At 35.3% G+C, this 17,174-nt stretch overlaps 1 protein-coding gene across 1 annotated transcript; it reads left to right on the forward strand.

Annotated features, from left to right (window-relative positions):
- The first annotated feature begins 13,889 nt into the window (after nt 1-13,889).
- LOC131074726 (berberine bridge enzyme-like D-2) lies at nt 13,890-15,618 on the forward strand. The gene has a single exon (XM_058011399.1). The coding sequence runs from the start codon at nt 13,907-13,909 to the stop codon at nt 15,464-15,466; it is 1,560 nt and encodes a 519-aa protein (XP_057867382.1). The 5' UTR covers nt 13,890-13,906; the 3' UTR covers nt 15,467-15,618.
- The last annotated feature ends 1,556 nt before the right edge of the window (nt 15,619-17,174 follow it).

A 17,174-nucleotide genomic window follows, 5' to 3' on the forward strand; every position in this document is an offset into this window, starting at 1 on the left:
GAGGAGGTGAGCGCATAGACCATTTTCTCCCCTCTAAGAGGAACAATAAACTGGCTACCTGCCACTGCATTGTCGTTTCCTCAGTGGAAGGGGACATTGTTCGATATTCAATATAAGGTAACGTGGACTGATAGAAGTGAGGATGATGACTACATTGAATGGATGAGGAAGCTTTACAAATATATGGAGCTGTGTATGTGAATTATCTTGACCTTGACCTTGATCTGCGGAGGGTTTCTGTTGAAGAGGCGAGAGCTTGGAGCGACAAGTATTTCGATCACAATAATGAGAGGCTTGTCAAGGCAAAATCTCTGGTGGATCCCCAAAATTTCTTCAAAAACTATCAGAGCATTCCTCCTCTCGCGAATTAGAAGTTATTCTAGATTTTGTATTGGCATAATAAGGCACCGTTTAAAGCTATGAAATCATTCAGCAGCTTTATGTGCAGCACTGTATAGCGTACCAGCCAACATTTTAAAGCTATTTATATCTACAATCTCACAGTAATACTTTCTATTCTATTTGTCTTTATGGCGCCTCCACATGTGGACGCACCTCATCTTTGAAAACTCCATGTTTAGTATAACTAACCGTGAATTTTAATATCATTTCAAAATTTAAGATATGGTGAAATTTAAATCTTTCGAATTTAATTTGAATAAAAATAATGTTTATGAGCGATGTGTTCTTATGAATCATTATTAATGAAATATGAATTAAAAAAAATTAATTTAAAAAATTTGTTTTTTTAAAAATATTATCTAATGTGAAAATTCAGTAAAATATTTTTTAAGAAAACTCAATGCAAAAGTAGTAATAGGTTTTCTAGGTCAAAATGAACCATAAGTGATACACATAGGATAATCCATAAGAGAACAAAAATGTATGGCATGTTATACATTAAAATATAAGTTTATGAAGAATTAAGGGTGGACAAGTTTCAAAAGACTGAACATGGAAAGTTGTCATTATGTCCATACTCTCCTCATGTGCACTATGGCTACAAAATCAACAATGAAAATGTTTTTAAAAACTTACAACTCAATCATAGAATTAACAAGATGTATCAAACTATTATAACTCTATAGCATCCAAATGAAGTCTAAACTCACTAATCAATAAGGTGTCACAATGTAAATATAGAAAGAAGTAAAGAAACTCCTATCCTCTTCTAGAGAAGCTTTTGTCTAGACCATAACAATGATCATATAGAAGATAGTAAAATACATAGTAAGAGTAATAATACCATTATGCAAGGATGAACGATATATGAGAGTTTCAAAAATATCACCATGAAGAGTTAAGGAAGCATCATAATCATGAGTAGAAATCCTATCAAATAGCATGTCATGTGTATATGTAAGAACTGCTTCTAGACATGAGAGTGTAATCATTACAAGAAGTGTCATTGTGTATTGAAGGAGGTAAATTTATACATGTGGGGATAGGATTGACACAACATAGAAAATTATTAGGTCTAAGAATATAATCGAGTAAGTTCTCACAAGTCCCTTGATGGCTTCCTGCTTTTGCCAATCCTAAAATTTGATCTCCTTCTTGACCCCCTACTTACAACCTAGTTGTCCATCTCTTAGCTGTTGGCACTAATGTAGTCTTGATGGGTTCATTTATTCTTGTTTCTCTGACTTTGGTTGGTTCTTACCCACTGTCTAGGGTGACCACTCTTTCTTCTCAAGCTTTTCCAATGGTTGAGATGGGCTCCCTTATGGTTGAGTCGTTGGCTCCCAACTCCCTAGTCAACTAGCCCCTCACCTCATAAGACTTCCTTCACTAAGCTTTTCATAACCTTGTTAGGGTGTTTCATCCTATGATTTTGGATGCAGTCAAAAAATAGCTCCACTATGCCTCCACACCTCCTATGGTGGTGTTTGGCTAAGAGGTGGTTGAAACTATCTCATTTTTTAAGAATTTTTTATTTATTTATATGTTTAGCCATCTCTGAAAAAGCCTTTTCGACCTGTATAAGTGGTTTTCCACACATTGGACTCCTATGGTTACTGGTAAGATGGAAATTTATGTATGTACTTGTGTTTTCTTTGTAGTTTCTTTTTCTTCTCCTAAATATTGAGAAGTTATTCTTTATGTGGGGGATTTGAAAAGGAATTCTCATCCTGTCTTATCCATGGATGCCCCCCTTTAACTCATTAAAGGAATCTATTGATGTTTCCCCTATTTGGGTAAGACTTTTGTACCTTTCCCTGTAGTTTAGTTGTAAAATAACTTATGAGGCAATTGGTAATGCTATGGACCATTTCCTTAAGGTGGACCTAGATACTTGTAATTTCACTCATACTTCCTTTGCTCATATCATAGTAGATATGGATCTGATAAAGGCTTTAATTCTGGGTTAGATTATTCTATAGGTGAATGAACCATCAAGAAATCAGATGATAGATTATGAGGGCATTCCTTTTCACCATGGATATTTTGTCACTTTACATTTATCCTCTACTTCTCCCTATGGATCTCATCTAAGGTCTTCCTCTACTTGGTAGAAGAATGATCTTTTGATCTAGGTCTCATAATTTTCCTTTATGATTTAGATGATGGGTAAAATGATTCTATTGAATATATGCCTCTACCTACTTCTTAAACTATTTTGGATGCCCTAGATGTTGTAATCCTCTTTTGTTACCCCAAAGATGCCTCGTGGCTTATGTAATTCTCCTTTTCCTATAGGCATTCCTAACACTCTATCCCAATTGAAAGAGTTATCTTCCTCTTTGCTTGGTTCTCATCTAGGTAGAGTCTTCTTACTTCGTTTTGATGACACCTTCTCTCTTGCACCTAAAATTTCAACTTGTAATGTTTCAACATTGTGGATAATCTTTTTGACATAGGAATAAAAGTTATTCTTTGATTGTCTCTCCCTCTCAATTAGTTCCTTTGGAGGTGAAGTTGGGTTTGAACTTAGACTTCTATTGATTTTGTGGGGTCTATTTCCCATATGTATCTAGTTGTTTGGTTTTTCTTGTAGGATTGTTCTCGTTCAAGTTTTTTGTTGTGTTATTTTGATCCTCTATTTGATTTTCTATTTTGTTGGTTACCCCTTTGGTAACCTTCTTCTTTTCCTCGAGATGTTCATATTTTGGAAGAATATGTTTAGATCTTAAACTCAATGCACATCCAATGATTCAGATAATAATGTGTAAGGTTTAATAAAAGAATGAAAAAATTGACATTGAATAAAAAATATGATATCTATAAGAGATAGGACTAAAAAAGAAAATATTTTAGGCTCAAAACATTATGTAATAGTACAAAAATTATTGAAGGAATACTTATATTTTGTAAAATATCTATATCATTTTCTCATTCAAAATAAAAAATATAGATTAAAACATTCAGTAGTCTTACCTAGAATCCTATTTAACATAACATAAAAGGTATCATTAGACTATTGTAGGATAATCAAAATAATTTGAGGATATTAAAGAGAGGAAATAAATTGAAAGATCACCTGTTTTAGCAATGAGCCTATACCCCTCACCTATCTTATTGTTAACATAGTACATCTTACTAACATCTTATCCAAAATATAATAGGTCATTACAAAGAATAAAGAAGCAAAGAAGTCAACCTTGCATATAAGCCTAAGGAATTGGAATATATAGGCATTTATAAATTTATGCAATATCCAAATCTATTATCTAATGAGATCAAGTTAAATATCACTAAATTATAATAGAAGTATATGGCCATTTGAAAATAAACCTTGAATTTTTTTTAATTAATGTCCCTAATAATTATCAATTAGATGATGGAGATGTCATTTTAAATGTATTTATTTCATCTCTTCAATAAATTTCAACACAAGGTTACTAAAATCTATCTTGAAATCATTCTAATTCATGAAGTAAATTCAATAGATCTTTTATAATGTAATATAATGATATGGTTGATCCTAAATTTTCATCCAAAAATTGAATACTGTAAAAATTGTGAAAAGTTAAAATATAGTTTTCTATTAAGATAAACGGGTTTTATAGGGACCCGAAACTCAAATCCATAAAAAATAAACAAAGTTAAACCAGAGCCTAAATAGTCGCTAAACAACAATAGAACTAGGGAAAGCACCCCAGAGAGTTTAACAACAAAAAAAACAATGCAAGCAAGAAAAACAAGCCAAAAACAACTAACTGAGATCTTTCATGAGCTTGAGATTCTTCAGGATCCTCCTATTGTTGATCTCCTCGAGTTCTTCCATGAGGAATCTTGAACTGCCTCTTTCTTCTTTTTTTTTCCTTGTCCTGGTAGAGGGCCCCATGGATGTCTATACATCTTGGTTCTTATTTTTCAAGTTGATGTCTGAGGACAGGTCTGATCTGATCAGTTGAGCTTTCTAGATGACAATATTATCATTCGCTCTTTTGAGTCCTATATTATTATGTGTTGCCTCCTTACTCATCTCCACCAAACCATTGAGTTTACCATTTAAATCCTGAACATCATTCTCTAACCTGTCAATCCTAGCCTCATGCTCTATTTTCATGACTTTGATATCTTCCATAATTTTTTGGGTTAGCTTGAAGATTTTATAAGTTTAATTAGGTGTCAGATTCTTAGTGAAAGAGTCTATAATGTCTTTAATCCCCTATTTCAAAAAATTCATTTCACCAAAAGCCCAATCAAAACATTTCTCCTGGTTGGAAAACAAATTACCCAGGAGTCTGTCAACATCCAAATTATTGCTTTTAAGCTCATTGGGATCCACAATAAGGAGAATATCAATTTTAATTTCATCCTCCCTTTTTTCTTGAGTCTCTGCACATTTCCTAGTCTTCCGCTTTTTAAGATTTTGTAGGCCCAAATTTTGGGATTGAGAAACAGGGGTTTTCAACCTTTTCGCTACCCATCTAGGTGGATTTCTACTTTTCCTGCTACTAGTACTCAGGAGTGGGCTTATGTGGGGTGACCTGATCCTCTGATGGTTTATATTTAGAGTCATCTGATACATGGATATCATTCAAGTTCATGGCAAACCTGCCCTACTCCTCACCAAAATCTGTATCTGAAACATCATGCACATCCTAGCTGACTAAAGGTTTTGGGTTTCTCAAAACTGGGGAGGATTTAACCTTGTGTGCCTTAGTATACCTCATAATCAAGAGAATTAATCACTCATGCGAACCTGGATTTTCCTAATTTTCACAATGCTTATGAATAGAATGCTTGAGAGAGGACAGTAAATGAAACAACATTGAAATTCTTTTGCCATGCCTAAAGTGAATCAAAATAGTAAAATGATAAGTAAAAATACTATCATAGTGGCCATCAAGGGTTATGTACCTCATAATGAACTCCATCATATCTACCCAAAGCTTAAGAAGATCCCCTCGGTTATAGCCTCCATCTGGGTTCTTCTTGACTTTGCTTTTTTTGCTCTTTTTGTCATAGAAAATTGAAAGGGCTTCTTCTGAGTTTTTCCTTTCCCTGTAGAATTTTTTACCCTCCATACTAAGCCAAGTAATCTCAACTATGAAGGGTTCATCTACCCTAAATTTTGCACCATACACACTTAACGCCTCATTTTCCAGTTTTTAACAAACATTTCCTTGAGCTTGTGGTTCTGGCCATGGAGTTTTCTAATATATGGTTCAAAACCACCATCCACAACTTCCCTCCATACCTCTTCATTTTTCTCCCATAGCTCACACAAGGATAGTTCCATTATATTCTTCTATCACCTCCATACAATTGTTACCTCTGTAATTTTAGTGTTTACACTAAAACTAGGCTTCAAACAAGCAAAAAAAAAAGCAAACCCACACAAAAAATATGGAAGGTTTCCGCCACTTCTTTCTAGGAATGGCATTCCACATGTGAAATGTTGCCATCAATAATGCTATATCAGAGAGAAATTTTCGGTGTCCTTCCACACCAATTCACATAAATGAAATGGAAAGGATCCACCTTCGCACTACCATTTTTTATCATCCTAGCAATGCCAAGATTTGCCACAAGGTCTGTGGGCATGTTGCCCTCACTAAAAAAATGTGCAAGATTTGAATTTCTTCATGTTTGGCAATCATTTTAAATCACTCCTACATTATATGATTAATTGTCCAGCTATGAGTTATCTTTTTAACCAAATAGTTGATTATGTTTAGCAAATCACTTTCCAACGAGACCTTCATGAAGCCTCCATGAAGAGCCATTTTAAGCCCAATTTGGTTGCATTTTCCTCAGCATAATGGTTTGTTTGAGTGCCTAGTGGGAGTGACACTTCTAAGACAAGCCTACCATTGTAATCATGAGCAATTCTCCCACAACCAGCTGACCTAGGATTTCCTTTGGCCAACCCGTCTACATTAATTTTGATCTATCCTCTGGGAGGAGCAATCCAAGTAATGTTGGGTCTGATGTGCTTTGTTTTTATAGTTGCTCTTGATAAATCCCAATCAATGTGCCCTCTATTGATTATATCCCAATCCAGCTTGGAGAATTGAATGACAGGATCAAGCTTATAAGAATGGCAAAAATAAATGATATTCTTATTAATAGTGGTCTAAATACGACGAGCAACCCGAACATCAGGAGATTCTTTGTCTTTGAAAATATTGTTATTCCTTTCCTTCCAAAATGCCTCAGGTAACATGTGGGAGCATAAAATTCCATAAAACTTTAAGAGATTGGTTATCCAAAGGGCAAGACCATTGGGACCTACAATCCAACAAATTGTAGGGGAAACCCCAACTAACACCGCAAAGATCAAAGAAGTGAGCCCAAATCTCTGGGATAAAAGAACAATGTAATAACAAATGTGTGACATCTTCAATAGTTTCCTTTTAAAGAGAAAATTAGTTAGGAAAACACATCCCTCTTGTACATAGATTATCAATAGATAGCACTTTATTCTACATAAAGAGCTAGAAAAAAATGTGAACTTTAGGGATTAATTTTTTTTTCTAGAGACAAGACTAGAATGGGCTAGAGAAAAGGATCTAGAAAGCTGAGCAAAAGCTTGGGAGACAGAAAAACCTCTGGAAGAAGAATCAACCCAAAACAGGGAATATTTGGTAGGAAAGGAAGGCATGTGAACATTAAAGAGCCATTTCTGGAGAGGGAGGAGCATGCGATCCAATCTAGAGAGGTCGATCTACCTGTCATTCTGAATATAATTAGCAACCTAGTGGCCAACCTGATCATTACACTTTTCCATGACATGAGCTGCCCAATTACAGTCCCTTAAAGGATAATCACCAATCCACCAGTCTTCCCAAAACCAAATTTTTCAACCATTACCAAGACACCACATAGATCCTTTAAAAATTAAGGATCTAGTGTTGAGAATATTCACCCAAAGGCTAGAAGAGTTTTGTGGAAGACAAAGGCCTTCTAAAACATCTTGAGGAGAGCGGGAAAGATGAAGGTACTTGTTGTGGATGATTGAAGTCCATTCATTAGACCCCTTAAGTTCTCTCCACAACTATTTGGCTAGCATGGCAACATTAAAGTCACAGATATGTCTGATGGAAATACCACCAAGCTTCTTTTGAAGGCAGACTTGATCCTAGGCAACAAGATGAAGGTGATTTTTACATTCAATACCTATCCACAAAAAGTTCTTCTAGATTTTCTCCATCTAGTCAACAAATTTGGCAGGGATTTTAAAAATACTCATGGCATAAACCGGGAGATTTTGCAAAGAAGCTTTAATCAATTAGATCTTACCAACTTGGCTCATCAGAGAGCCCTTCCAACTAGCAAGTTTATTCTAAAAGTGATCAATCAAATTAGACCAAAAAACATTTGGAGCAACACCCAAGCAGAGAGGGAGCCCCAAATAAGTATCTGGGAGGGAGGCCATCTTACACCCCAAAGTTTCAACTATCTTTATCTGTCTGTGATTAATGGTATTCAAGAAGAAGATAGAACTTTTGGGAAGACTAATCCTCTAGCCAGAACCTTTTACATAAAGAGAGAGGAGCCACTTTATGGATTTCGCCTTTGAAACCAAGCTTTCCCCCATTAGCAAAGCATCATCCTCAAACTATTGGTATGAAAAAATTTGTGATTCTGAAGAAGGTTGAAGACCTTTGAGCCTACCAATCTAGACTTCTCTATGAATGATCTTGCTGAGTGCTTCTCCCATAATCATGAACAAAAATGGTGAAATGGGATCCCCTTGTCTAAGATCTATTGAAGCCAAAAAAATATAGAAAGAGAGCCATTGATCAGCACCAAAAATTTAGGAGTAGAGATGCACTGGTTAATCAATTGAATAAAACAGTCACCAAAACCAAAGGCACGAAGCAACCTAATTAGGAATCTCCAATCCACCCTGTCATAGGCCTTTAGCAAATCCAATTTAAAAAAATAACCAGGTTTTTTATTAACAGAGAGGGAATGGATATTTTTATGAGTTGAAACAATGGAATCCAAAATTTGTCACCCCATCACAAAACCATTTTATTGCTTCGAAATCAGAAGAGGAAGAAACTTCTTTAGTCTAAGAACCAAAATTTTGGAGAAGATCTTATAGATAGAATTACATAGACTGATAGGCCTAAAATACTTAAAGTAATAAGCATCTGGTTTCTTAGGAATTAATGAAATGAAAGTAGCATTGAGCTCTTTAAAGAATTCCTGAGCAACACTCACAACATCCTCCCCCACAATAGTCCAAAAAAGATGGAAAAAGAACATAGGAAACCCATCTGGACCCAAAAGTTTATTCCCCTCAAAGGAAAAAACCGCTTTCCTAACCTCATCAATAGAGGGGATTCTAGATAGTTCAATCTTCATGTCTTGAGAGATAATAGCTTGGATTTCATTAAGGATCTCTTCCCAAGCTGCCAAGTTAAGAGGACCATCAACAAACAAAAGGTCAGAGAAGTATGGAATAGCTTCAAAACACATCTCCTCCTACTTATCAACCTATTGATTATTGATGGAGATCCTCTTTATTTTATTCAAAGCTCTATGCTTGAGAGTAGTCATATAGAAAAAATTAGTATTTCTATCACCATTCTTAAGCCAAATGGCTATGGATCTTTGTTTCCAATACTCCTCTTTAGAGATAATATCATGCGATTTGGAAAGGAGTTTCACTTCTTTGCCCTTAATATTAGGGCAATACCCTTGGATTTGAATTTTTATTTTGAATATCATCAATCTCCCTTTTCAAAGAATCTTTCAACTAGAAGATATTGCCAAATGAGGACTTATTCCATTTCTGGACATTAGCTTTTACATTAGCCAATATCTTAGCAACTTTATACATAGCAGTTTTGTGGACATTAATATCCTACCATTCAGCAATCTTATCATAAAAATCAAGATTATAGGTCTACATTTTTTCAAATCTTAAAGGAAAAATGTTTGTCCTACTAAGGGAAGAAATACTCATCACAATTAAGAAATGATCAGAACCAATCCTAGACATAGAAGATAAATTATAGGAAAACTCCATCAACCAATTAGGGGAAATTAGATCCATGTCAAGTATAACTTGGATAAGATCCAAACCATGCCACCTGTTGGACCACGTGAACTTGGAACCAAGCTCCAAATCCAGCAACCTCATTGCATTAATGAGATCTAAAATATCTTGCTTACTTTCTTCAAAAATCAGGGTCCCACCTTTCTTTTCAAGATTTGAGATGGGGTCATTAAAATCATCCATCAAGATCCATTTCTCAATATAGAAAAGTTATCTAGAGTTAATCAAAGAATTCCAAAGAATCTTCCTGGAATTCCTACTATTAGGAGCATAAATATTGGAGATAATATAAGAAGACCCATCCAAAATATTGGTGATTCTAGTAGCAATATGATTCGGACTGGAAACAACAGCGAACCTTTCAATTACCCTTGGATTCCAAAAAGTAGTGAATCCTCCAGACAGTCCATCCGCATCAAAACATTGAACACCACAATCCTTGAAGACAACCATCTTCATTTTTAAAAGTTTTTCAAATAGCATTTTTGTTTCCTATATAAGGAAAACTTATGGTCTATGATCTTGAATCAAATTTGATAGATGATCATGCTTAGGGAGGTGATTCAGCCCCCTTTATATTCCATGAAGCAATCTTCATTTGGAGTAACTAGGGGAGCCAATCCCCATGTCTTGAAGAGTCCTCTGGGAGCCATCAGCAATCTCTGCCTTACTTTTCTTATCTCTATAGAAGAGATTTGGGGGTCTTCCTACCCCTTTGGGTTCTGAGCCACAATATGCTCTATGTCTATTCCTGGTCTTAACACTAATAGACCTTGACACCACCCTAGCAATTGAAGGAGAAGGAAAACTACAATGTTGACTCCTAGATTTGACTTGAATAAATGGATTAGGATCTTCAGCTAGTGGGTCAATATCCGAAGGGTAATTTGGGCATGAAGCTTTCAGTAGAGGAAGTTTCCAGCTAATCCATCTTTTCCAGAGACAAAACCATGTCCATAATTAGATTCATATTTTTCTCTCCAAAAATAAGGGGAGCAGAGGAACCCAAAATCATCAACTTCTCCTCAAAAGAGAAGGATTTAACAACCTCCTCCTGAATAGGAGATTCAGGGAGAGGACCCATAGATGAATCAAACTTCTGATAATTAACAATGATATCCCCTTGCAAATGCTTACAGTCCTGGCTTTGAATATAAGGAACTACAGACCCTTGAGGTTGAGAACTTTTCTGATCGGGCACAGGAGGATATTCCATAGGAGGAGCCGAATTAGAAGATTTTTTCCTCTAGACTTTTTTAGTCAATTGCTTAGCAAGGAAATCTCTAGCCCAATGTGCAACCTTCTTACAATGGAAGCAAGCAAAAGAAATAGATTCATATTCCACTTTTTCAACCCATTTTTGAAGCTTCAAGTTGAAAGTGATTTCCTGGAGAAGGTCCACCAATTGTTTAATATTCACACAAATCCGAGCATAGACCAGTCTTCGTTTAGCCGCCATCGTGGGGTCCAAAGATAGAAACTCACTAAAACAAGAAGCCAAACCACAAAAGATTTCCCTGTCCCAGTACTCCAAGGGAAGATCCATCAAGTGGACCCAAATTGGGGCCTCATTGCATTCCCAATCCTTTGGGTTGAAACCAGGTTCCAACTTCTTCAAAACGAAAGAGGAATTACCCAACATCCATAGGCCTCTTGCTAAAAATGATTTTAAATCCTCATCACAATTAAAGGAGAATGAAAAAAAGCAAGTTTTCATCGCAATGACTTCAATTTGGCCCTTTCCTGTCCATTTTCAAGTAGCCCAACCTTGAACCATCTCAATATTTGGCCTTGGCCCCACAAATTTGCCCACCAAGACAGATGCCATATTGACCAAATTTTTATCCATAATGCAATCCAGAATAAAAATGAAGCACAAACTAGAAACAAGCTCTGCACTATGCGAGACAAGAGAAACCGACTTACCATTTGGGCATGTACCAAACAAAGCTGACCATTTATTATTGCAGTCAAGGGTCAAAGAAGAGTCCATATGATTGGTAGATTCATTGGGACCCTCAAAAACACACGAGCCACCGATAGTGGCGGACAAAGCATGATTGTGGCACATTCAAATGCATAGAGTACCGTCATCTCAGGCCTTGCTGCCACCTCCATCAGCTTTACCATTCACATCCTCTTCCCCCAAGACATTTCCCATGCTTCCTCTACAATTTTTGCCCTCACTGCACTTTCTCACCTGTTACACATTCAAAATTTATTCTGCCATTTCATTTTACCTTTTGAGTGTTGTTGCATAGGGTGTAATTTGTTGCACTACATTTTTGACAAGTTAAAATATAGTTGAAATTAATAATAGATTTATTTTTACTATGACAATAGCGTCTACTACTATAAGGAAAAATTAATATGTTAGATCTCAAAATTCTAATGCTCACTTTTAGAGCCATTACTCAAACTAAAATAAGGGTAATAATATGTCTCAACTAGAGGATAGGAAACACCAGCAAGAAGAAAAAAATCTTCAAAAAATCTAAAAGCTAGGAAAAGTCATTCTCCATTAGGCTATATAGAACATGGGAGAGTGATCCATAACATCTATTTAATATGGTCATAGTAAAATAAAGAAATAAGAACAAGGCCTAAGCTATCATATTTTGATGGAATCCATAAAAAAACCTATTATATCTCATTATAAGTTGATATTAACAAACATGTGTGTATGTAACTACTACAAATATCCTAAATACATCTATCGAAAGAAATGTCGAGAGATATCAATTAGAACTATTTTATTTATACAAAAATATTTAAATTATATTGTGTCTACAATATTTATTTATTGATTGATTGTATCTACAATTTTTTTATTCAATAATTGACATTTAATTTTTTATATTTAAATTTTAAACTTATTATTTTAAAAAAAAAATCATTAAAAATAAAAATTTATAGAATTTTTTTAAAAGAATATTGTAATCATGCAATGGCAGATTATTTTTAAATATCTTTATTTTTATTTTATATATATATATATAGTATTTATTTTAAGAATATTAAATGTTTCCTATTCTGAAGCTGGTTAGATCCTTTGACGTTTGGCCAGCTTCATGGTGGGCTTCTTATTGGCATTTCCTATCCTGAAAGTGGCTAGTTTCATTGTCATGTACTTATTGATGTTTGATATCGATGAGACAAGTCCAAAGCAGTGCCGTAAGAGAATTTTATAATGACAACTTTTATGGTAAACCGATTAATGCTGACAGGAGCGATATACTACGCGCGCCATTAAAGACTAAGATTCTAAATAAAAATTGGAACAGAAAGTTTGAAAGTTCATTTAAAACTGAATTAAAAATTATATTCTGAGATTCTTTAGTGGTTGCTTGATGACGTTTACTAAACAAAAAATATTTGGAAAAACTGAATTTGATAATTCTGTGAGTATTATCTATTTTAAATGTAGATAATGGAAGGTAGCAAATTCGTTACCATGACGATTTTATATATTGTAATGAAAAAAACCATAAGATATGATGAAAAGAGAGAATAATTATAGGCTACTCAACCAAACAAATCACAACAAAACAGTTCTCGATTATCTTGCAGATTCAAGAGGCGATTAACATTTGAAACTTTTATGCAAAAAAGATGAAGAAACGATGTGTATCAGTACTACATTACCATCGTATTCAATATTCTGTTCACATTTTATGGTACGGCTAGTTTTAATTAAAAAATAATTGAAGTGAATTTTATGATATTTTCATCAATTAAATGAGGGACAAGTCCATTCTTATTATATTGAAATTAAAAAAAACTGTGCAAACTCTTGGTACTAGAAATCAAACATCGATATCTGTATGACCCAGTTAATAAATATTTATTCTTCATAACTAGAAAAGTCGGGTATTGTATATTGTATTAATGATTTTAATAGGCACGTTGACCACAATGTAATGGTTGTTTACAGCAAAGCGATTAGTTTTAAAAAATTGAAATTTAAAGATGTGCACACTCTTGGCATTTCAATTCAACCATTTAATGTCACTATTGTCAGAGGAACGATAATATTGATTGTACTCGCGGTTAAACTAATAAGCTGATAATATCATTAGCAACGTTCATGGCGTTGACACCAGTAATTCAAGAGTGGCAGGCTTGAACTTCTAATTTATTAAAACCCTATTTTCAACTCGACTGTTGAGAAAGAGAAACTTTTTCAGGAGCGACATTTCCAGCTATTCCAAAGGCTCGAAAAGTCAATCGTTCTTATCACATTATTAGTTAAAGAAATGAATAAATAAGGAGTTTACCGATTCTACTCTAATTGTAAAGTCAAGATCCACCGTGTTGCAAGCTTATCGATAGAATTTGATTTAGAATTAGTCACCCTTGTTAACGGACTGCTGTCTATAAATTGAGGAAGATTGAAGAGCATGAGCACAAATCATCTGTTATAGATAGCTAGTGTTAGAGATGGCCAAGTTTTGTGCGCTTTTGATTCTAATTATTGCAGTCTGCAGCACTTCAGCCACTGCAACATTACCCAAAAACGGAGATGGTGAAGGACTGCTGTCATGCTTGCATGCCAGCGGCCTAACCAACGTTACAACCATCTCCTCCTCTGCTTCTGAATTTTATTCTCTTCTGAATTTCTCCGCCCAAAATCTTCGATTCACTGAGCCTCAGACACCAAGGCCTTATGTTATCATTATTCCCCAAAGCCAAACCCAATTAGAAAAATCTATGGTGTGCAGCATACAACACGGGTGGGAGATTCGTGTGAGAAGCGGAGGTCACAGCTATGAGGGGCTCTCCTACACCTCGGATGTGCCATTCGTGCTCATCGATTTGCTGAAACTCAACAAGATCACAGTGGATGTAAAATCAAAGACGGCTTGGGTACAAGCGGGTGCTACCTTGGGTGAAGTCTATTCTGCCATTGCAAACAGCTCGCCTAACCTGGCGTTTCCTGCAGGAGTTTGCCACACGGTCGGATCTGGAGGTCATATTGCCGGCGGAGGGCTGAGCTTCCTGTCGAGAAAATACGGCCTTGCAGCTGATAACGTGTTGGATGCACTGCTGATAAATGCGTCAGGGAAGGTGATGGATAAGAACGCCATGGGGGAAGACGTATTTTGGGCTCTGAGAGGCGGCGGCGGTGGAAGCTGGGGAGTTGTATATGCCTGGAAACTCCAGCTGGTCAGCGTGCCCACCATTCTGACGGCTTTCACTGTGTTAAGAACCGGTACAGATAATGTCACGGAGGCTGTCCATAGATGGCAATACGTGGGTCCTCAAATGGAGGAAGATATCTTCATGCGAGTACAGTTCTTCGGCATAAAAGTGAACGACAGCACAACCATCAGAGCGTCGTTCCATGGAATATACCTCGGACGTCAGCCCGAGCTGCTGACTATAATGGGCAAGGTCTTCCCGGAGTTGGGAATGGTCGCTGCAGATTGTAAAGAAATGAAATGGGTAGAGACAATCGGCAACTTTGATAGCACCAACGTGAGCCAATTGACAAACCGGTATTATACAAACAAAGTTTTCTTCAAAATCAAATCAGACTTCGGGAAAACTCCACTGCCAAAACCTGCTCTGAGAGGATTGTGGTCGATAATGGAAGAGGAGGTGAGCGCATATGCCATTTTCTCTCCCCTAGGAGGAATTATGAATAGGATACCACTCACTGCATTGCCATTTCCTCAGCGGCAGGGGACATTGTTCGACATTCAGTATAAAGTGACTTGGACCAACAGAAGTGAGGATGATCACTACCTTGAATGGATGAGGAAGCTTTACAAATACATGGAGCCTTATGTGTCCCATTCCCCAAGGGCTGCGTATGTGAACTATCTCGACCTTGATCTGGGTAGTGCCTTTAACGGGAGTGCTACTGCTGAAGAGGCGAGAGCTTGGGGTGACAAGTATTTCCATCACAATTATGATAGGCTTGTCAAGGCAAAAACCCAGGTGGATCCCCAGAATTTCTTCAGAAACTCTCAGAGCATTCCTCCTCTAGCCAATTAGTGCTTATTCTATATTTGTATTGGCGTAATAAGACGCTCATTAAAGCTATGAAATTATGCATTAGCTTTATGTTTAGCACTGTGTAATGTACCAGCCAATATTATAAAGCTATTTAGCTTTTCAATCTCACAATAATACAATCAATTCTATTTGTCTTACCGCCCCTCTACATGTCAACTCTGAAACATCATTTTCAGTAGAATTACTTGTGAATTTTAATATCTTTTGACATTCCAATATATTGGTGAATTTTTTATCTTCTAAATATTATTTAAATGTAATAAATATTATGGGGATAAAATAAAATTTATTTTTCAAAGTTTGACAACTTCATTTTCTATATCATTATTTGTCGATTTTAATTTTTTTGACATTTTAAGAAATTGACAAATTCTTATCTTGTGAATGCTATTTAGATGTAAGAAATATTTTGTGGACAAAATAAAATTTATGTTAATAAGGGATGTGATCTTATGAATTACAATTAATGAAATATAAATTGATAAAGATCAACTAAAAAACTATTTTATTAATTTCTTTTTAAATATATTCTAATGTAGAAATTTTATCAAACATGTTTTATAAAATTTAATGCAAAATCACTAATATATTCCACATGCCAAGATGGGGCATGAGAGGACACATAAGATAATCCATAAGAGAAAAAGTATTTCTAGCATGCAATGCATAAGGAATATGTTTATTAGGAATTTAGGGGAAACACACATAAAAAGACTCATCATTAGAAGTTATCACATGGTCCATAGTATCTTCATGTGTACTAGGGCTTAAAAATGAGTGATACAAATGTTTTCTAAACACTCAGCTAAATGATAGAATTAAAAAGATGAATCAAACAATTATAACTTAATATTGTTCAAATGAAGCCTAAATTCACTAATCCATAAGGTATCACCATCTAAATGTATGAAATAGTAAAGAATCTACTATCTTATCTAAAGAAGGGTTTGTCTATCCCAACACAATCATTATGTACAAAATAGTAAAATACAAAATAATTGTAATAATATCAACATTCAAGGAAGAAGGATATATGTGAATTTAAAAAATGTCAACATGAAGAGTTAAAAAAGTATCACCAACATGAGTAGAAATACTAGCTAAAACAATGACATTATAACATAAATCATCATGTTTGGGAGGAGGTAAATTTATAGGTGTTCACATAGGATCATCACGACATTAAAAATTGTAATGCCTAACAATAACATGAAGGAAGAAAATAGGTGTCACATGATGAACATCCATCATACAAGATATTCACGAGGTATAATCTTTCTAGGTTCATGATGATCACTACTATGCAAGGAATGGGGTGATTATTATGATTGTGAAATTCATATTCATAAATTAAATCAATATTTGTAAGAGGAAAGGTTGAGTGGTAACCATGCATATAAAAGGGGATGCTTATTGGCAGTTGTTGTCATTCATGGAAACATACAACTTGTGTGCTATTATTGATGATATGTCTAGCAGGATGATTGTTAGAGTATAGGAGATTATTGTTAGGTGTTATTATTGACATTGAGTATAGCTGGATGATTGTTTCAGATGCTCTATGTTGTGGCGGTCCACCATCTTGGCATCTAAGGTCTAGAATTAGTATGATGTGTTGATGTTGATGAAGATGTTGATAATGTGCTTAGTGAAAATGATGGTATAATGATGATATCATATTAAGATA

The sequence above is a fragment of the Cryptomeria japonica genome, unplaced genomic scaffold (assembly GCF_030272615.1).
Source record: "Cryptomeria japonica unplaced genomic scaffold, Sugi_1.0 HiC_scaffold_278, whole genome shotgun sequence".
Lineage (NCBI taxonomy): Eukaryota > Viridiplantae > Streptophyta > Pinopsida > Cupressales > Cupressaceae > Cryptomeria > Cryptomeria japonica.